Consider the following 21,709-nt stretch of genomic DNA (forward strand, 5'->3'; position numbering starts at 1 on the left):
TTAAAATTATGAGGACAGGTTACATAGACTAGGTTTGTATTGCCTTGAGTTTAGAGGATTAAGGGGTAATCTAACTGAGGGGTTTAAGATGATTAAAGGATTCAATAGGGTCATAGAAACTATTTCCTCTGATGGGGGAATCCAGAACAAGGAGGAGTAACCTGAAAATTCGAGCCAGTCATTCAAGGGTGACTTGAAGCATTTCTTCATACCGAGGGGAGTGGAAATCTGGAACTGCCTCCCCCAAAAAGCAGTTGAGGCTGGGGACCAACTGAAAATTCAGAACTGAGATTGATGGTCTTTTGTTGGTTAAAGGTATGAACAGTTATGGAACCAGCAAGGCTGAAAGACTGATGGAGTTCAGATGCAGATTAGTACATGGTCTAATTGAATGGCAGAAAAGGCTGGAGAAATGGAATGGCTTCCTCAGTTCAGATGTTCAGAATCATCACCCTTAAGTGAAGGCATTCTTTCACCAATGTCATCTGTTTTAAATTCACCTTCATTAATTTCAATCTGTGCACTTTGGCTTGGTGTTACTGACCTTGAATCACTCAGCCACAATGTAAACTTACAATGATCAGTTCTGGGTAAGTAGTAATTGAGTTAGTGTGTAACCACTTGCACTGTCCCTGCAGCTGAACATTCATTACGGAATTACAGGGTTTTTTAATTCAATCAACTCGACAACTTTGGAATAAGGCCAGTTTCAAAAGCATCAAGGAACGTTTTGTTTATATGAGCACCAATCAGATATCAAAAACCCTTATCTTACAACGAATTACTTTGAACAGCAGTGGCTGTTATATAGATAAGCACAGCAAGATCCCACAAACAGCACAGTGAATGGCTAGGTAAATTTTAAAAACAAGATTATTTTTAGTGGTGTTGGTTGAGGGAGGAATATTGAGCTCAAGGAATCTGAATGTCAAGGGATCATTAATATTTACCAGAACCAGTCAGAGACAAGGTCTAGGTTTAACATCCCATCCAATGAGCAACACCTCCAGCCATACTGCATCCCCTCGGTGCTGCATCAATTCTTGGCTGGTTCCTGAACCCAACTCCTTTTGAGCAAAAGTTAAGAAGCTGACAACCTGAATATCCTGCTCCTTCTTTTCCTCCAACTGTCCCTCCATCCTGATGAAACTGGTATTAATGAACCCAAAAGGAGATAAAGCTGGCTGACATTTATCTCCCAAACAACATCACTAAAAACAGATTACCTGATCAATGCCTCATTGCTGTTTGTGGGAACTTGCAGTGTACAAATCGGCTGCTGTTATTTCCTACATTAAAACACTGAGTACATTTCAAGATTTCATCTTTGGCCTGAGGTTTTGAAAGGCGATATAGAAATGCAGGTCTTTCTTAATATAGATCAGCTCAGTAGCTGCACGCAAAGAGATCCTGGACCAGGACTTGTATTTTGTCTTCTCACTGTTGTTCTACAGGCAAATGTAACAACTGTTTTGCACACAGATCCCACCAGCAACAATGAGACGAATGAAAGAGTAGTCTGAATTTTGGTGGCGCTGTTTGAGGGCAGATGATCATCACATGACACTGAGAAAAACTCCCTTGCTTTTCTTTGAATAGGGATTTGAATATTGGGGTTTTCAATCTCTATCCGAACCATTCGAACAGGCAGAACGGTTCAATGCCCCAGCCAAAGCACGGCACCTGATAATGCAGTACCCCCTCAGTACTGTACTGCGTGTTAGCTCAGACTGTGAGCTCAATCCCCTGGCATGGGATTTGTACCTGCAGTTGTCTGATTCAGAGACAAGAATGCTAGCAACTGAGCAAGAAACTAGAAGGGGAAGATGCTTCATTCATTCCCTGATTGTCCAAGATGCATTATTATAACATTGAGAACACTTCGAAAGTAATTCATTGGCTGTGAAGCACTTTGGGACATCCTGAGGCCATGAAATAGAATATTCCAGCAAAATATCAATCACCATTCACCAAAATGGCACTGTCAAACACCTTTTTCAATTGAAATGGCTTATGGGAAGGGGCAAGGGATGGGGAAGTGCCATTTTGATCCAAACTGCCCAGCGAAACCAAGGTGGATTTGGGTCTGCTGAAATCAATGCCTTGTACTCCCTTGAGTTTGGAAGGCTAAAAGATGATTTAATGGTGGTGTTTAACATTATTTAAAAAATTTGATAGGATAAATGCAGTTTTCCTCTGCTGAGGGAATCTGGGACAAAGAAGGCACATTCTTAAATTTACAGCTAGTCCATTCACACAAAGGGCAGTGAGAACCTGGAACCTCCCTCCAAAAGACTATGGAAGCTGAGGGATAATTAGATTTTCAAGACTTGAAATGGATAGATTTTTGTTGGATAAGGGTTTCAAGGGATATGGAGGTAAGGTAAACTGAATTAAGGTGCATTTCAGTCATGATAGAATGGAAGAATAGGTTCAAGGAGTATGGAGAATACAATTGGGCAAGGTCTCAAACAGGCATTCTTAATAAGTAAAAACAAAAACCTGGAAAAACTCAGCAGGTCTGGCAGCATTGGCGGAGAAGAATAAAGTTGACATTACGAGTCCTCATGACCCTTCAACAGAACTAAGTAAAAATAGGAGAGGGGTGAAATATAAGCTGGTTTAAGGTGGGGTGGGGGGAGAGAAGTGGGGGGGGGGGGCGTTGTAGGGACAAGCAAGCAATGATAGGAGCAGATAATCAAAAGATGTCACAGACAAAACAACAAAGAGGAGTTGAAGGTGGTGATGTTATCTAAAAGAATGTGCTAATTAAGAATGGATGGCAGGACATGCAAGGTACAGATAGCTCTAGGCTTGGCCTAAATAGCCAAGTGGTTATGGTACTGGGTTTGTAACCCCAAGATCAAGAGTTCAGATCTCACAATGGCAAACTATGAAACAATGTAACTTCATCTGAAACAGATGGAAACGGGTTTGTACTCGAAAGAGGTACAGATAGCTGTAGTGGGGGTGGGGTGAAATAAGACTAAAAGGGCATAAAAGGTATAGATTTAAAAATAATGGAAATAGGTGGGAAAAGAAAGATCTATATAAATTATTGGAAAAAACAAAAAGGGGGAAGAAACAGAAAGGGGGTGGGGATGGAGGAGTGAGTTCAAGATCTAAAGTTGTTGAACTCAATATTCAGTCCGGAAGGCTGTAAAGTGCCTAGTCGGAAGATGAGGTGCTGTTCCTCCAGTTTGCGTTGAGCTTCACTGGAACAATGCAGCAAGCCAAGGACAGACATGTGGGCATGAGAGCAGGGTGGAGTGTTAAAATGGCAAGCGACAGGGAGGTCTGGGGCATTCTAGCGGACAGACTGCAGGTGTTCTGCAAAGTTTTTCCAGGTAATACTGTTTTTGTTTTGGATTTCCAGCATCCATAGTTTTTTGTTTTTATTTCATTCTTAATAAGTTCTGCTTTTAGAACCATAGAGCCTTTCAGTCATAATCCCACAAAGTTTGCAGAACACCTTCGATCTGTCCGCAAGAATGACCCAAACCTCCCTGTCGCTTGCCATTTTAACACTCCACCCTGCTCTCTTGCCCACATGTCTGTCCTTGGCCTGCTGCATTGTTCCAGTGAAGCCCAACGCAAACTGGAGGAGCAGCACCTCATCTTCCGACTAGGCACTTTACAGCCTTCCGGACTGAATATTGAGTCAACAACTTTAGATCTTGAACTCCCTCCTCCATCCCCACCCCCTTTCCGTTTCTTCCCCCTCCTTTTAGTTTTTTCCAATAATTTATATAGATTTTTCTTTTCCCACCTATTTCCATTATTTTTAAATCTATACCTTTTATGCCCTTTTAGTCGTACTTCACCCCACACCCACTAGAGCTGTACCTTGTGTGTCCTGCCATCCATTCTTAATTAGCACATTCTTTTAGATAATATCACCACCTTCAACAGCTCTTTGTTCTTTTGTATGTGACATCTTTTGATTATCTGCTCCTATCACTGCTTGCTTGTCCCTACAAGCACACCCCCCCCCCCACCCCCGACCACCACCTGAAACCAGCTTATATTTCACCCCTCTCCTATTTTTACTTAGTTCTGTTGAAGGGTCATGAGGACTCGAAACGTCAACTTTGTTCTTCGCCGCTGATGCTGCCAAACCTGCTGAGTTTTTCCAGGTAACTCTGTTTTTGTTTTGGATTTCCAGCATCCGCAGTTTTTTGTTTTTATTTTATTCTTAATAAGTTCTGCTTTTAGAACCATAGAGGCGTTCAGTCGTAATCCCACAGATGGTAGCTTCGTACCATTGACTCCTCAGCCAAGCACATACACCAAATATCTGAACCTGCAGTTCCTCTCATACTGAGCAGGATTACTATTGCAACAACACTGTTTGGCTCGAGGGATGACTTTCAATAGATCGCAGTGAGATAACTGCTCTACTATGTACGAAACCCTAATAAATAGTTTTGAATTTTTTGGTTTTGGATATGCTAAGTTTCTTGGTTTAAAAGAAGTGAACTCATTTCTGAATGTTGAAGTATTTTAAGGGCACTGAGAGGCATTGAGCTAGACAAAGGAAGTGGTTGCAGAGAGATGCAGCACAGAACAGTGCTGATGGCAATAGTTTTTGAGAACAGATTGGTATTTCACTGGCCACATTAACAAGGGGATGGAAAGGGGAGGCATGTGAAAGGGGAACCGATGAAGCATCTCTACTCCAGGACACTCGGACTGGTTCAAGCTATCGACCCGTATCAGAGCCTCCGTCTGACACCATACAGCCACTGGGGGTATGTGCAGTTGATCTAAAGGTAAGAAAACACAGACTGTCCCACCGGCAGTTTCAGAATTTGCACTTTGAGGGAATCTCAATTTTGGGAAGTGAAGTTCAGCAGTTTCACGTTCAGTGCCACTGGCAGTGATCATTCAAACCCTGTCTCCCTCAGACGAACTGCTGTCACTGTCCTGTAGGAAGGGAGGCAAGGAGAGAGTTTATTTAGATTGAGCAAACAAAGAGGAACTGTTTCCAGTAGCACCACAGTCAACTAGAAGATACAGATTTAAAGTGATTGGTAAAAGAACCAGGTGAGGAGATCAGAAGAATGTTGTTTATGCAGTAATAGTTATGATTGGAGAACACACTTCCTGAAAAGGTGATGGAAGCAGATTCACTGGTAAATTTCAAAAGTTAAGTATTGACAAAGAACAACTTTGAAGGGTTGTGAAGAAAGAGGAGTGGAACTAATTGGATAGCTCTTTCAAACAGCCAGCACCAGCACAATGGCCTCCTTAACTTCTGTACAATTCTATGAAGAAACACTCTGCTGCAAATCAAAAACAGAATTACCTGGAAAACTCAGCAGGTCTGGCAGCATCAGCGGAGAAGAATAAAGTTGACGTTTCGAGTCCTCATGACCCTTCAACAAAACTGAGTAAAAATAGGTGAGGAGTGAAATATAAGCTGGTTTAAGGTGGGGGCGTGGGGGTGGGGGTGGGGGGAGAGAAGTGGGGGGTGGGCGGTGGTTGTAGGGACAAGCAAGCAGTGATAGGAGCAGATAATCAAAAGATGTCACAGACAAAAGAACAAAGAGCTGCTGAAGGTGGTGATATTATCTAAAAGAATGTGCTAATTAAGAATTGATGGCAGGACATGCAAGGTACAGCTCTAGTGGGGGTGGGGTGAAGTACGACTAAAAGGGCATAAAAGGTATAGATTTAAAAATAATGGAAATAGGTGGGAAAAGAAAAATCTATATAAATTATTGGAAAAAACAAGAGGGAGGGGGAAGAAACGGAAAGGGGGTGGGGATGGAGGAGTGAGTTCAAGATCTAAAGTTGTTGAACTCAATATTCAGTCCGGAAGGCTGTAAAGTGCTTAGTCGGAAGATGAGGTGCTGTTCCTCCAGTTTGCGTTGAGCTTCACTGGAACAATGCAGCAAGCCAAGGACAGACATGTGGGCAAGAGAGCAGGGTGGAGTGTTAAAATGGCAAGCGACAGGGAGGTCTGGGTCATTCTTGTGGACAGACCGAAGGTGTTCTGCAAAGTGGTCACCCAGTTTGCGTTTGGTCTCTCCCAAATGTAGAGGAGACCGCATTGGGAGCAACGAATGCAGTAGACTAAGTTGGGGGAAATGCAAGAGAAATGCTGCTTCACTTGAAAGGAGTGTTTGGGCCCTTGGACGGTGAGGAGAGAGGAAGTGAAGGGGCAGGTGTTGCATCTTTTGCGTATGCATGGGCAAGTGCCGTAGGTGGGGGTTGAGGAGTAGGGGGTGATGGAGGAGTGGACCATGGTGTCCTGGAGGGAACGATCCCTATGGAATGCCTCCGGGGGGGTGAAGGGAAGATGTGTTTGGTGGTGGCATCATGCTCGAGTTGGCGGAAATAGCAGAGGATGATCCTTTGAATGCGGAGGCTGGTGGGGTGTTAAGTGAGGACAAGGGGGACCCTATCATGTTACTGGGAGGAAGGTGAGGGCGGATGCGCGGGAGATGGGCCGGACACAGTTGAGGACCCTGTCAACGACCGTGGGTGGAAAACCTCGGTTAAGGAAGAAGAAGGACATGTCAGAGGGACTGTTTTTGAAGGTAGCATCATCAAAACAGATGCGACGGAGGCGAAGGAACTGAGAGAATGGGATGGAGTCCTTACAGGAAGTGGAGTGTGGGGAGATGTAGTCGAGGTAGCTGTGGGAGTTGGTAGGCTAGATCTTCACCCCTCCATCATTTTCACATGGTCCATCTCTGACACTTCCCTTCCCTTCCTTGACCTCTCTGTCTCAATTTCTGGTGATAGACTGTCCACCAATATCCATTACAAGCCTACCAACTCCCACAGCTACCTCGACTACAGCTCCTCACACCCCGCTTCCTGTAAGGACTCCATCCCATTCTCTCAGTTCCTTCGCCTCTGTCGCATCTGTTCTGATGATGTTACCTTCAAAAACAGTTCCTCTGACATGTCCTCCTTCTTCCTTAACCAAAGTTTTCCACCCACGGTCGTTGACAGGGCCGTCAACCGGTCTGGCCCATCTCTCGCACATCCGCCCTCACGCCTTCTCCTCCCTCCCAGAAACATGATAGGGTACCCCTTGTCCTCACTTAGCCCCCCACCAGCCTCCGCATTCAAAGGATCATCCTCCACCATTTCCACCAACTCCAGCATGATGCCACCATCAAACACATCTTTTCTTCACCCCCCCCGGCGGCATTCCGTAGGGATCGTTCCTTCTGGGACACCCTGGTCCATTCCTCCATCACCCCCTACTCCTCAATCCCCACCTACAGCACCTCACCATGCATATGCAAAAGTTGCAACACCTGCCCCTTCACTTCCTCTCTCCTCACTGTCCAAGGGCCCAAACACTCCTTTCAAGTGAAGCAGCATTTCTCTTGCATTTCCCCCAACTTAGTCTACTGCATTTGTTGCTCCCAATGCGGTCTCCTCTACATTGGAGAGACCAAATGCAAATTGGGCGACCATTTTGCAGAACACCTTCGGTCTGTCCACAAGAATGACCCAAACCTCCCTGTCGCTTGCCATTTTAACACTCCACCCTGCTCTCTTGCCCACATTTCTGTCCTTGGCTTGCTGCATTGTTCCAGTGAAGCCCAACGCAAACTGGAGGAACAACACCTCATTTTCCGACTAGGCACTTTACAGCCTTCCGGACTGAATATTGAGTCAACAACTTTAGATCTTGAACTTCCTCCTTTCTGTTTCTTCCCCCTTCCCTTTGTTTTTTCCAATAATTCATTTACATTTTTCTTTTCCCACCTATTTCCATTATTTTTAAATCTATACCTTTTATGCCCTTTTAGTCATATTTCACCCCACCCCCCACTAGAGCTGTACCTTGTGTGTCCTGCCATCCATCCTTAACTAGCACATTCTTTTAGATAATATCACCACCTTCAACACCTCTTTGTTCTTTTGTACGTGACATCTTTTGATTACCTGCTCCTATCACTGCTTGCTTGTCCCTACAACCACCCCCTCCCCCACTTCTCTCCCCTGACCCCCACCACACCCCCCACCCACCCCACCCCCCCCAACCTTAAACCAGCTTATATTTCACCCCTCTCCTATTTTTACTCAGTTCTGTTGAAGGGTCATGAGGACTCGAAAGGTCAACTTTATTCTTCTCCGCCGATGCTGCCAGACTTGCTGAGTTTTTCCAGGTAATTCTGTTTTTGTTTTGGATTTCCAGCATCCGCAGTTTTTTGTTTTTGTTTTTACCTCTGCTGCAAATGTTGGAATATAAGATCTTCAGAATAATTGTAAGTATTGTAGAAAATCTCTGTGTGTCCAAGAACAAACAGATTAATATATCACATAAGATACCCTTTATGTGATTATTTGGGAATGAAATAGAAACGACAATCTAGTTGGGGTGTGTTATACTGAGGGAATTGTATATTGTTTCCCTTTAAAAAAGAAGTAAGCTATGTTGTATCAATGCATGTTATAGTGAAGTTGGTTAATTCGGAGGGTGCTTTATAGAGGGGTGTTTTTTAAATGTGTTTATTAACTTGTTACTTGAATGCAAGCTTACATAACCCTGCTTTAAATAAGAATCAATAGCAACAGATGTATTAAAACCTGAACTTAAACTGAGAGAGATTATGACATGATTCCTATGTTATTGAAAGGCTACAAACAGGACATAATCAGAAAATGTTATAGATTGGGATTGTTGCATTAAAGGTGCAAGCATTTTACAGAACAGAACGTTGTACAAAGATCATGTTAAGCAACGTAGGCATTATTCTTTTAATAAACCTCTCAAAAACCTTCGATTAGGTTCCAGCTTGTCACCCACTCCCCTGTAACTGCTGAACTGTCAGAGGTGGCACCTTTCAGTTGACTTGTTAAACCGAGGCTCTATCTGCCCTCTCAGGTGCATGTAAACAGTCTCCTGGCACTAATGCGAAGAAGAGCAAGGGAAGTTCTCCCTAGTGTCCTGGCCCATAATTATCCCTCAACTTACATCACTAAAATGGATTATCTAGATGCAATCACATTGCAGTTTATGGGATCTTGTGTGTAAATTTGATGTGTTTCCTACATTACAACAGTGTCTACATTTCAAAAGCATTTCATCAGCTGTGAAGTGCTTTGGGACTTCCTGAGTCATGAAAGGTGCCATATAAATGCAAGTTCTTTCTTTAAATGGTGCTTTCTGAATTTGAACTCAGATCTCAGGAGAGTGAGACAATACGTTATACACTACATCTCTCTCAGAGAGAGAGTCTGTTCTGTATATATCCAGTACTAGGGTTCTAGGATATAATAGAGTTAACCAAATTCCCCTGTTCCATGGCTAAAATAACTTTTCCCCTGTGAAAATTCCCTAGTGAAAGACTATGGAGGAAAATCTTATCAAGTACCAAGTACTTTGCGAGCAGACCCTGGCTGTGTGACTACTCAGTTAATGTAATTAATGTGCTAGATTCCTGGTGAATTGCTCACTGATCTAATTTTGTACTGGAGCAGGATTTTACAACGGAAGCTGTTTCACCCCTTCATCAATTCTCACGCTCACACAGCATCTCCACTCTGCAGTTCTGCTCTCTGATCCTAAAGAGTTTACCACTGACCCGAGGCAGCACTTAAGACATGCAAGCTTTATTTTCTTTCAGAATCACATGTCCAACTTGCTTTGTGCTTCCACTGTCTTTCACAACAGAATTCTCCTTTAGGGACCACACAACGGTCATGGGTGTGATGGGTATGGTAACATTGTGGTTATCCTACTTGACTAGTTTCCCACAGGACTGGACTGATGATCTGAAGATGAGTTCAAATCCCACCATGGTGGCTGGGAAATTCAAATTTACTGGATTAAATAAATCTGGCATAAAAATCTAGTATCAGTAATGGTGACCATGAAACTAATGGATTGTCATAAAAATCCTTCTGATTCACCAATGTCTCTTCAAGAAGGAAGTCTGCTGCTCTTGCCCAGTCTGACCCATAGCAATGTGGTTGATTCTTAACTGCCCTCTGAAATGGTCTAACAAATCAATCAAAAATTCAAGTATTCAAGAAGGTTGCTCACCACCACCTCCTCATAGGCAATAAATGCTGGCCTTGCCAGGGACAGTCAAATTTCTGAATGAATAAAACTAGAAAATCCTCCAAACAGCCTCTTTAACCAAGTCTTTGGTGAAACTTCCCCCTTCCAATACCTCCTCTTTGGTTCAGTATGAGTCATAATGGCACAAAGGAGGCCATTTGGCCCATCCTTCTGTTGTTGAATACGTCCATGTGAAGCCTTTTGGGATATGTTTCCACATTAAAGGCCTGCAAGTTTCCATTAACATTTCCATCATTATTCGCTGTGTTGCAATTTCCTCGTTTAGTTATTTCCATTTCTTTGGTGATCTAAGAAAGGGCAACTGCATGATGATTGTGGATTTGAACTCTTTCAAAATTCAAGTTCTGAAACATTAGCACTGGCAGCACATAATATCATTGTGAACAAACTGAAATTCTTAATACTATCATAGACACTGACACAGACACCTATATGTTTACAAACTGGGGTTTGCACACTCTGGAGGCGGGGGGAGTGGGGGGTGGGGTGGATTTGGGGCCCTACCATGTGGGGAATCATCAGATTTCTTACAACTCCAGGACAAGACATAGAATGAGATACTTGAGAATTCTATATTCTGTTTCTTGACCGACTATGATATTATTTCAGTTGCTATTCACTTAATAAAGAGACTTAATAATAGAAAGTTCTGTTTCCCCTTTGAGTAGTTGACACTCTCAGGAGTTGGGCCATGGGCTTGTTGGGTCCCAAGAGTATCAGGAGGTGGTCCCTCAGCAGAAAAGTTCAAGCCATTGTACATCTTGTGAATTTAAATGCAGTGTTCACTGCGGAAAATGGAAACAGTATAACAACAAGTTGCATCTATGTCAGGTTTTCAATATAGAAAAACATCCTGAAAGGCTTCCTAGAGGTGTAATCAACAATAAAAAAAACTTCACGTCGAGATAAAGTTCCTGTATACATGTAGCACACTGCGATATTGGGTATAATGTTACCATATATAACACACTTTGTGTTATTGGATATATTGGACATTTAATGCATTTTTTACTAAATGTTTTTCTTTTTCAGGGTGTCTGAAGATTGCCACGAGTCCTCTTCATAACCCTCTCCTGGTTGGTTGATCCTGTGCCCAACACAGCTTGCTCTGTTGGAATGAAACGGCTTCACAGTGATGATGCCGACCAGTCCGAGGTCACTGACGAAACCGGTTTGAATCCGGACACGGATGATGTGTTCACCGAGGATGAGGAGCTGGAAAATTCCTTTCCAGCTCCCAAGTATTCCACTGTGTCCAAGAGTCCATTGTTGTCCACTCCCAACCTTTTAAAAAGGACACAGCAACACTCTCACTTTCGGGAAGGTGATGCCTCAAAAGCCAAGGCACCAATGGATTCCTTTTTCTCAAAAGGCTATCCTTCACCAAAATCCAGTAGACCGGCAGCACAGGAGAAGATTAAGTAAGTGGGCTGCTTGTGATGATGATCTGAACCAATATCTCCTTAAGTGACTTGGTGTCATATATTGTTTTGTAATGCTCCTGTGAAGTGCCTTGGGACATTAAAGGCAGTATATAAATATAACATTTTATATGACTGAGCAGAAACAAGGTTATAGAATGGAATTATAGAACGGTTACAGCACAGAAGGAGGCTTACCAGGAAGAGCAAAAATCTCAGATCAGAGGACACCAAAAAAGCATGATTGAAGCTGGTGAGGTGTTTATATACAGTGGAAGTTTAAGGGGTTAATGGATGCTGAGCCCTGTAACACTAGATTTTTCTCTGAAGAAGAGTCATACGGACTCGAAAGGTTAACTCTGTTTTTCTCTCCACAGATGCTGTTAGACCTGCTGAGTTTTTCCAGCATTTTCAGTTTTTGTTTCAGATTTCCAGCAACCACAGTATTTTGCTTTACCCTAACTTTTCTTGTTTGGCTTTGAAAGTTTTCAAAGCTTTGAAAAGTTATGATGAGACTCAATGATACAGTTTATTTCTCAGCTGTTTAACAAATAGAGTTTTGACAGCGAGTTTTATAACCGTCTATAATCAAGCACCACCGTCGAGGCTACTCAATGTTTTCTCACTCCATTTCTGTATACAACAACAGCCACAACAACAATTGCATTTATATAGCATCTGTAACATAGGAAAATGTCCCAAGGTGCTTCACAGGGATGTTGTCCAATAAAATTTAACACCGAGCCACACAAGGAGATGTCAGGACAGGTAACCAGAAGCTTGATCAAAGAGGCAGGATTTTAGAGTGTCTTAAAGAAGGAGATGGAATTCCAGAGCCTAGGCCCATGGCAGCTGAAGGCACAGCAGCCAATGGTAGAGCAATAGAAATCGGAATGTGCAGGAGACTGGAATTGGAGGACTGCGGGGATCTTAGAAGATTGTATGGCTGACGGATGTTACAGAAATAGGAAATAGCATGCTCTTGGAGGGATTTGGAAACAAGGATGAAAATTTTAAAGTCAAGGCATTGCATACACTGAAACCTGTTTTGTCTTTGGATTTTTGGTTTCCTTTGTTTCATTAAACAGTTTTTGTTTTCCATAGGATGCAACCTTTGAGTTCAGTTAGAAGCAGTGAAGGAAATTCAGCACTCAAAGTCTATGAGTGGCGATGGTTGTTTGAAGTAGCATCCAAAGGCAAGGCCAGCGAGTTAGATGGATTACTGGAGTACCTGATCAAAAACAACGAACGTCTCACCGACTGGAAATTCAGAGGTATAATTTCTTCCTTTCCCTCCTGATTTCTCACCATCTCATTCCTGGTCCTGAAGGATATATCCCATGGGTACCAGCTACCCTCCAGTACCTAATTCATTCCAAGTGTGAATCTAAACACTGACTAAAGGAAGAATAGAAAGACTTTTCTAAAGCGCTTTTCACAACCTCAGGATGTCCCAAAGTGCATCAGAGCCAATGAAGTACTTTTGAAGTGTCATTCCTGTTGTAATTTAAGAAACGCAGGAGCCAATATGCACACAGCAAGATCCCACAAACATAAATCTGATGATGACCAGATAAGTTGTTCTTTAGAGATGTACGCTGTGGGATAAATATTGGTTCCATGAAACTGGGAAGGGCTCCCCTGCTCCTCTTCGAAATAGTTGCCATGGAATCTTTTATGAGCACCTGAGAGGGCAGATGGGACCTTGACTTAACATTTCATCCAAAAGCCTCAATACTGACACTGGGAGCATCACCCTGGATCATGGGCTCAAGTCTCTGGAGTGGGACTTGGAGGAGAGATGGGGACACTCCACAGAGACAAGTTCCATCCTCCTCTCAGGCAATGAACAGAAACTTTCCAGAATGACTCACTGGCTGGGGAATGGGAGATAGTTATTCCCATCCTTTCCACAGAGACCAGGGTCATTGGAAACCTTTCCCCTCTCACATGCTGCCCTGTTTCAGCTTCAGGACTCAATTACTATTGTAATTGAAAAAGGTTATATTAAAAGTGAAACTTTAACACTGCAGAACTGAGAATGGGAAGGGGGTAAAACTCCATAAATTCACAGAGTACTGTTGCATACAGAAGCACAAAGCATTATCCAAGAGATGCCGCAGAACGAAGTGAGTTACATCATGGTAGGTAAATAGTCCTGTTTGAATGCTTTCAGCTGTAAACATCTCACCCATGATATCAACCATGGCTCAGTGGGTAGTACTCGTGTCTCTGAGTCAGAAGCTTGTGGGTTTGAGTCCCACTCCAGAGACAGTGCTGCATTGTGAAAGAGGAATCAAGTACTGGCTGGTTCTTCCCAAAGGCCAGCAGGGTAAGATGCTCATGTGGGAACAGTCTGGTACAATTTTGGCAACATTAAACAGAGTGTAGGGAAAACTGAAGCAACTGCCTCACACTCGAGGATACTGTAGGCTGGATTTTCCTCTCCCAGGCAGAATTCCTGATGGCCTGAACTCTATGAAACCAACCCTGAACCTGTGCCCATTTTACATAGAGTTGCATAGAATTTACAGCACAGAAACAGGCTATTCAGCCCAACTGACCCATGCCAATGTTTGTGCTTCACATGAGCCTCCTCTCACTCAATTCATCTAAGCTCATCAACATAACCTTCTATTCCATTCTGCTTCAATGTGTTTATTCAGTTTCCTGTATTTGCCTCAACTACTCTCTGTGGTATCAAATTCCATATTCACACCACTCTCTGGGTAAAGAACTCCCTCCTGATTCCCTATTAAGTTTATTAGTGACAATCATATGTAGGAACAGAGAAGCAGGAGTAGGCCATTTGGCCCCTATAGCCATTTAACTAGATCATGGCTAATCTTTTACCTTGGCGCCATCTTCCCACACTATCCCCATATGCCTTGATGTCATTGCTATCGAGAAATCTGTCAACCTCTGCTTTCAATGACTGATCATCCACAGTCCTCTGAGGTAGAGAATTCCAAAGACTTACCACCATCTGACTGAAGAAATTCCTCTACATTTCGGCCCTAAATGGCCTACCTCTTATTCTGAGACTGTATCAGGGATAGTCAGCATGGCTTTGTCAGAGGGAGGTCATGCCTAACAAATTTGATTGAATTTTTTAAGGAGGTGACCAGGTGTGTAGATGAGGGTAGTGCAGTTGATGCAGTTTATATGGATTTCAGCAAAGCCTTTGACAAGGTCCCACATGGGAGACTTATAAAGAAGGCAAAGGCACATGGGATACAGGGTAATTTGATGAGATGGATTCAAAATTGGCTTAGTTGTAGGAGACAGAGGGTGATGACAGAAGGATGCTTTAGTGACTGGAAGCCAGTGTCCAGTGGCGTACCACAGGGAACTGTGCTGGGTCCCCTGTTATTTGTCATTTATATAAACAACATAGATGACTACATGTGGCTGGATTAGTAAGTTTGCAGATTGGCGGGTGGTTAATAGTGAGGTTGAGTGTCTTGGTCTACAGGAAGATATAGACGGGATGGTCAAATGGGCAGATAAGTGACAGATGGAATTTAACCCTGAAAAGTGTGAGGTGATACACTTTGGAAGGAGTAATTTGACAAGGAAGCATTCAATGAATGGCATGACACTAGGAAGTTCTGGGGAACAAAGGGACCTTAACATGTGTGTCCACAGATCTCTGAAGGCAGAGGGACATTGCCTTTATCAATCAAGGCGTAGAATACAAAAGTAAGGAGGTCATGTTGGAGTTGTATAGAACCTTGGTGAGGCCACAACTGGAGTACAGTGTGCAGTTCTGGGTCACCACATTATAGGAAGGATGTGATTGCACTGGAGAGGGTGCAGAGGAGATTCACCAGGATGTTGCCTGGAATGAAACATTTAAGTTATGAAGAGAGGTTAGATGGACTTGGGTTGTTTTCGTTGGAGTAGAGAAGACTGAGGGGCGACCTGACTGAGGTGTCCAAGATTATGAAGGGCATGGACAGGGTGGATAGGGAACAGGTTTCCCCTTAGTTGAAGGGTCAGTCACAAGGGGACATAAGTTCAAGGTGAGGGGCAGGAGGTTTAGGGAGATGTGAGGAAAAACATTTTTACCCAGAGGGTGGTGACAGTCTGGAACGCACTGCCTGGGAGGGTGGTGGAGGTGGGTTGCCTCACATCCTTTAAAAAGATGAGCACTTGGCACGTCATAACATTCAAGGCTATGGGCCAAGTGCTGGTAAATGGGATTAGGTAGGTAGGTCAGGTGTTTCTCATGTGTTGGTGCAGACCCGATGGGCTGAAGGGCCTTTTCTGCACTATGAGATTCTGTGATTCTGTCTCCTGGTTCTCAACCCCCGACCAGTGGAAACATCCTTCTTGCATCTACTCTGTGAATTTTAATGAGATCACCCCTCATTTTTCTAAACTCTAGAGAATACAGGCCCAGTCTCCTCAATATTTCCTCACAGGGCTATCCAGCCATCCCCAGCATTGGTTTGGTGAACCTTTGTAGCACACCCTCTAATGTCAGTACCTCCTTAGGTAAGGAGACCAAAATGTACTCAATGCTCCAAGTATGGTACCTAGTTCTAATCTTTCTCCTCACCCCGACACCAAAAGTTGAAACATTTTTTACCCTATCAAACCCGATTCATAATTTTAAAATAAAACATCCATTAGGGTGGAAAATCTGTCAGCAAGAGGGAACCCTCCAAATTAGATAAGGAAACTTCCACGGACACACAGTAATGCCACCAGAGACAGCAAGGAGTCTCAATAGGCGAGAAAGACTCACTCACCCACCCTCCCACCCACCACTGCCTAGCCCCACCCCGTCCTACACCGCCCCCCCCCCACAAAACTGGTCCCCTCCTATCCCCCCACACCAAAGGCAAAGTGGCATCATTTCCTCTTTAACTCTCAATTCAAGCAGAGTTAGTTTAGGATTTGGGGACAGAAATGGAGGGAGAGGAGGGTTAATCAGCACAATACAAGCCGCTTTAGTGGAGAGTTTATTCCAATTCGTCAGAACTCAATATGGGAAAAAAATCCTTATGATCTCATGACTTAGTTGATCTTGTTAATTTTATTCCCATACCCTCTATTTCTGTGCTCACAGCCCAAGCTAAACCTTTAACAATTATAGATTTGGCCTCAGCTGGAGCACTGAGGCCAATTCTGGGCATTACACTTTAGGACCTTGAGAGCGTGTGCAGGAGATCTACCAGGATGGTACCAGGGTGAGGGACTTCTGTTTTGTGGAATCGCTGCAGAAACTAAAGTTGTTCTCCTTAGAGGAGAAAAGGCTAAGAGAAGATTTATTATAAGAAATAGGAACAGGAGTAGGCCATTCAGCCTATCTAGCCTACTCTGTCATTCAATAAGATCATCTTCCAAACCCACGACCATCCAGAAGGACAAAGGCAGCAGATAGATGGGAACACCACCACGTGGAAGTTCCCCTCCAAGTCACTCACTATCCTGACTTGGAAATATATTGCCATTCCTTCACTGTTGCTGGGTCAAAATCGTGGAACACCTTCCCTAACAGCACTATGGGTGTACCTACACCACATGGATTGCAGCGGCTCAAGAAGGCAGCTCACCACCACCTTTTCAAGGGTAATTAGGGATGGGCAATAAACGCTGGCCCAGCTGGCGATGCCCACATCCCATGAATGAATTTAAAAAAATGGCTGCTCAGATTGTGGCCTTAACTCCACTTTCCTGCCCCCTCATAACCTTTGACTCCTTTGTCGATCAAAAATCTGCCTAACTCAGCCTTGAATATATTCAATGACCCAGCCTCCACTATTTTCCGTGGAAGAGAATCCCAAAGACTAACGACCCTCTAGGAGAAGAAATTCCACTTCATTTTCATCTTAAATGGGGGAACCCTTTATTTTTAAACTGTGCCCCGCCAGTTCTAGATTTCCCCCACAAGGGGAAACGTCCTCTCAGCATCCACCCTGTGTGGCTCCCTCAGACTCTTGTATGTTTCAATACGATTACCTCTCATTCTTCTAAACGCCAATGGTATAGACCTACTCTGCACCTTTCCTTACAAGACAACCCCTTCATCCCAGGAATCAACCTAGTGAACCTTTGAACTGCTTCCAGTGCAAACATATCCCTCCTTAAATAAGGAGACCAAAATTAAATGCAATCTCCAGGTGCAGCCTCACCAAGTTGTAGCAAGACTTTAACAGAGGTGTTCAAAATCATGAAGGGTTATGGTGCAGTGAACAGGGAGAAACTGTTTCCACTGGCAGGAGGACTCTTAACCATAGGGGTACACATTTGAGGTGATTGGCAAAAGAACGGGAGGGGGAGATGAAGAAACATTCTTAAGCAGCAAGTTGTGATCTGGAGTGGGCTGTCTGAAAGATGTGGGCAGATTCAGTGGTAACTTTCAAAAATGAATTAGCTAATACTTGGAGGGGAGGAATGCTCAGGGCCATGAAGAAAGAGCAGGGTGGGACTAATTGCATATCTTTTTTTAAGAAGCCAGAATGGACTTGAGGGGTTGAATGGCCTTCTGTGCTGTGATATTCTATGAAATTGCTTATACCCACATTATTCGATTCCTAGATCAATAAAACAACTGGATTATCTCTCAATCTCTTCTTACTCGTAAAAACGAGGTTACTTGTTCATTAAGACATTTGTGTGAAATTCCTTTACTTGCTATCCATAAACAGATGTGTCACTTCTGTTAGCAAGGAGGCATAACTTTAAAATTAGAGCCAAGGTCCTTCAGGGGTGAAGTCAGGAAGCATTTCTTCACACAAAGCATAGTGGAAATCTGGAACTCTCCCAAAAAGCTGTTGAGTCTGTGGGTCAATTGATTTATAGATTCTTGTTAGACAAAGAGTACTAAAGGTTACAGAACCTAGGTGGGTAGATGGAGTTAAGATACAGACCAGCATGATCATAGAATCATAGCAGCATAGAAGGAGGCCATTTGGCCCATCATCTCTGTGCTGGCCCTCTCTAAGAGCAACTCACTTAGCTCCACTCCCCTGCCTTTTCCCTGTAGCCACGTAATATCAGATAATTCTCATAATTATTGAATGCCCTTTTGAAAGCTCCAATTGAATCTACCTCCACCATACTTGCAGGCAGCGCACTCCTGATCATTACGACTCGCTGCATAAAAAGATTTTCCTCATGTCACCTTTAGCTCTTTTGCCATTCACCTTAAATCTTGTCCCTTCCACCAATGGGAACAACTTCTCTCTATCTAGTTTGTTCAGACCCCTCATGATTTTGAACACCTGTATCAAATCTCTTCTGAACCTTCTCTTCTCCATGGGAAACAGCTCCAACTTCTCCAATCTATCTATGTAACTGAAGTCCCTCATCGCTGGAACAACACTTGTAAATCTTTTCTTCGCCCGCTCCAATGCCTTCACATCCTTCTTAAAGTGTGGTGCCCAGAATTGGGCACAATACTCCAGTTGAGCCTGAATCCAAGTTTTATAAATGTTCACCTTAACTCCCTTGCTTTTGTACTCTATATCCCTACTTAAAAAGCCCAGGATCCCGTAAGCTTTATTAACCATTTTCTCAACCTAGCCTGCTACCTTTGATTATTTGTGCACATATAACCCCAGGTACCCGTGCTTATGGATGATAGAATGTTCTTGATGGTTTCCTGCTGATCCAATGTTAAAATATGGGCAGAGCTCCAGTGGGCACTCTGGATGGGGTAAGGCTTGATGAGCTGAATGACCCTTTTCTTTCTGAGGGACCATGTTACAATCTCACATTTTATGTCTTTCAGACCCAGAGACTGGGAAAACAGTTTTACTGAAGGCGCTATTAAACCTGAATAACCAGCGGAACGATACCATCCCTTTGCTGCTGGACATCGCAGAGAAAACCGACAACCTGAACCAGTTCATCAATGCGGCCTACAGCGACAGCTACTACAAGGGTACAAAGCGCTGGCAGTGGCATGCAGGGTCTCCAGGAAGTGTAAATTAATCTCCAGGGAACTGAACAGGCTGGGGTTCTAGAAAACTCAAGGCTGAGGGGTGAACTCATGGAGACAACCCTGGGAACGTTTCAATATTTATAGGGATTCCCCAGGAGGTGTTAATATTTTCAGGGATTGTAGGGGGCTGGATGTGTTAATATCTTCAGAGATTCCCTGAGGGTCTGTTAATATTTTCAGAGATTCCATGAGGGTCTGTTAATATCTTCAGAGATTCCCTGAGTGTGTGTTAATATTTTCAGAGACTCCCTGAGGTGTGTTAATATTTACCGAAGGGAACATAGATTACACTAGTGCCTTCAAGGTAACCACCACCCCCACGCCCTCCCGGGACTGCTGAGTTTAAAGAACACTGTTTAACTGTCTGACCTGTTCTGAGCTGCACTACTTCAGCCTGCTGACTAACCCGTTGCCAACCTTACCCTAGGTCAGACTGCACTACACATCTCCATCGAGCGCCGGTGTCTACATTTCGTGGCGCTCCTGCTTCGGAATGGCGCTGATGTCCACGCCAAGGCCAATGGGCTATTCTTCATGCAAAAAGAAAGCCAAACTGGCTTTTACTTTGGTAAGAAAAGCAGAGCAAGATCCAGGTAACAATGTGGATTGTTGGGGGAGGGGCAGCGGGGGAGGCAACAATTGAGAACACGAAGCAAAAAAAGAGACCTGACAAACTAACTGGGAAAAATTCAAATTCAAACAGCCAGACACACATACACACTCCCAGTAAGTTCCATGAAGCTGCTTAACAAGGGTAGGAGGGCAGAGAGGCCACTCACTTATTTCCATTCATCCCACACAAAGGGCGGAATTTTTTGAGCTCACTGGCGTTGGGCGTGTTTGTCGGTGTGAGCAGACAATATGGTGAGAAGGCCAAAACTCAGCTTCATGATATTGTGAAACCAGTTTACGATCGTCCACTCAGCCCGTTGATGGCGGGCTGCGTTTCCCACCATCGGATGTCGGTAACCTCATTGTACTACATCTGCATTATATCATTATAAGGCTAGCCCACCGGAACTCATCCTCCCTCGCTGGATCATCCGCCCACACGCCAACATGTTTCACCACGACACTTAAGTGACATGCACCTGGTGAGCTGCACTTCACTCGGGACTTGAAGGTTTGCCTACCTTGCTTCGAGCAGCACTCACAGTCATCGGCACCAGGCTTCGCAGACAGCATCACAGGCTCACAGGCAGCCCTCTACCCACCAGACCAGCCATAAGGCGGGGCTGGCTTTGTATGACAGCAGGGCTAGGGCTTTCTTCTTGCTTGGGAGAAGGGGGAGAAGTGGCCTCAGGCAAGGGCCTGCAGGGTGAGGGTTGTACTGGGGAAGGGGGGTATCCCAGAGTGTGTGTGGGGGGGCACAAGTTGATCTGTGCAAGTGGCCTCAAGATGGTGAGGGCTGAGGAGGCAGTCTCCAGAGGAGATGAGGCCAGATGGTGATGTGAGGGTGTGTGTGAGAGAGTGGGGGGTGCTGTCCCTTGAGCTGGCAGTGAGTGAGATACCAGTGAATGTGTGATCGGCTGGAGTGTGAGAGTGTTAAGATGGATGGATGACATCATTCATCCTCTATCTGTATTGGATGGTCAACCTCCTCTGTGCAGCATTGGCACTGATCATCACTGCCATCGCCTATGAAGCCGGAGCGCTAATGTTGCTGCCCCTCCTGCGGCCAGAGCTGGGGTCGAGGATATCATGGCAGGCCTCCACAGTCCAAAAGGCACTCAAGGGACACATCAATAAACCTGGGAGCTGCAGCCTTCTTGCCTTTCAGGCAAGTTCTGGGCTGGAATCACTGAGAGGTGCAAGCGCAGCTGTACTTCAAATGTGGCGCCTGGAATGATGAAGCGGTGAGGTGATGGAGCCTGCCATTGAAATGGCGTGTTTCCTGGGAATGCATAATTAATGCAGTGGGTTTGGGATGATACAGCGTGAGAAGCCACCATTGCAGCCGGTGAGTAAAAAGTTGTTTTACCTGCCCACTACCGCACTTAGTGCAAATCTGAGACAATTCGCCCAAAGATCAGCAGCAATCTCTTGATGCACTTTCGTTGTATGTGAGTAGTTAACTGATCTCAACCTCAGCAGCTAATGTTGGACAGTGACAGTATACCCTCGGGGATCGAAGATTAATTGTATAAATACCGGAGATAAGTTAGAGGCATATTAGGGATGAGCAGGGAAGTGGGACTAACTGGATTGCTCTTAAAGAACCACTGCAGACTTGATGGGCTGAGTGGCCTCCCTCTGTGCTGTACTATTTTATGA

The 21,709-nt window shown here is 44.2% G+C and overlaps 1 protein-coding gene across 1 annotated transcript in view; it reads left to right on the forward strand.

Annotated features, from left to right (window-relative positions):
• Nucleotides 1-4,644: 4,644 nt before the first annotated feature.
• Nucleotides 4,645-21,709, forward strand: part of trpv1 (transient receptor potential cation channel, subfamily V, member 1) — a 53,055-nt gene continuing 35,990 nt past the window's right edge. The window contains exons 1-5 of the mRNA XM_041197296.1: nt 4,645-4,772; nt 11,090-11,478; nt 12,583-12,752; nt 19,223-19,375; nt 19,863-20,003. Of these exons, the coding sequence (XP_041053230.1) occupies nt 11,174-11,478; nt 12,583-12,752; nt 19,223-19,375; nt 19,863-20,003 (769 nt within the window). The 5' untranslated portion in view covers nt 4,645-4,772; nt 11,090-11,173. The remainder of the gene's footprint in view (nt 4,773-11,089; nt 11,479-12,582; nt 12,753-19,222; nt 19,376-19,862; nt 20,004-21,709) is intronic.

Source organism: Carcharodon carcharias, chromosome 10 (assembly GCF_017639515.1).
Source record: "Carcharodon carcharias isolate sCarCar2 chromosome 10, sCarCar2.pri, whole genome shotgun sequence".
NCBI lineage: Eukaryota > Metazoa > Chordata > Chondrichthyes > Lamniformes > Lamnidae > Carcharodon > Carcharodon carcharias.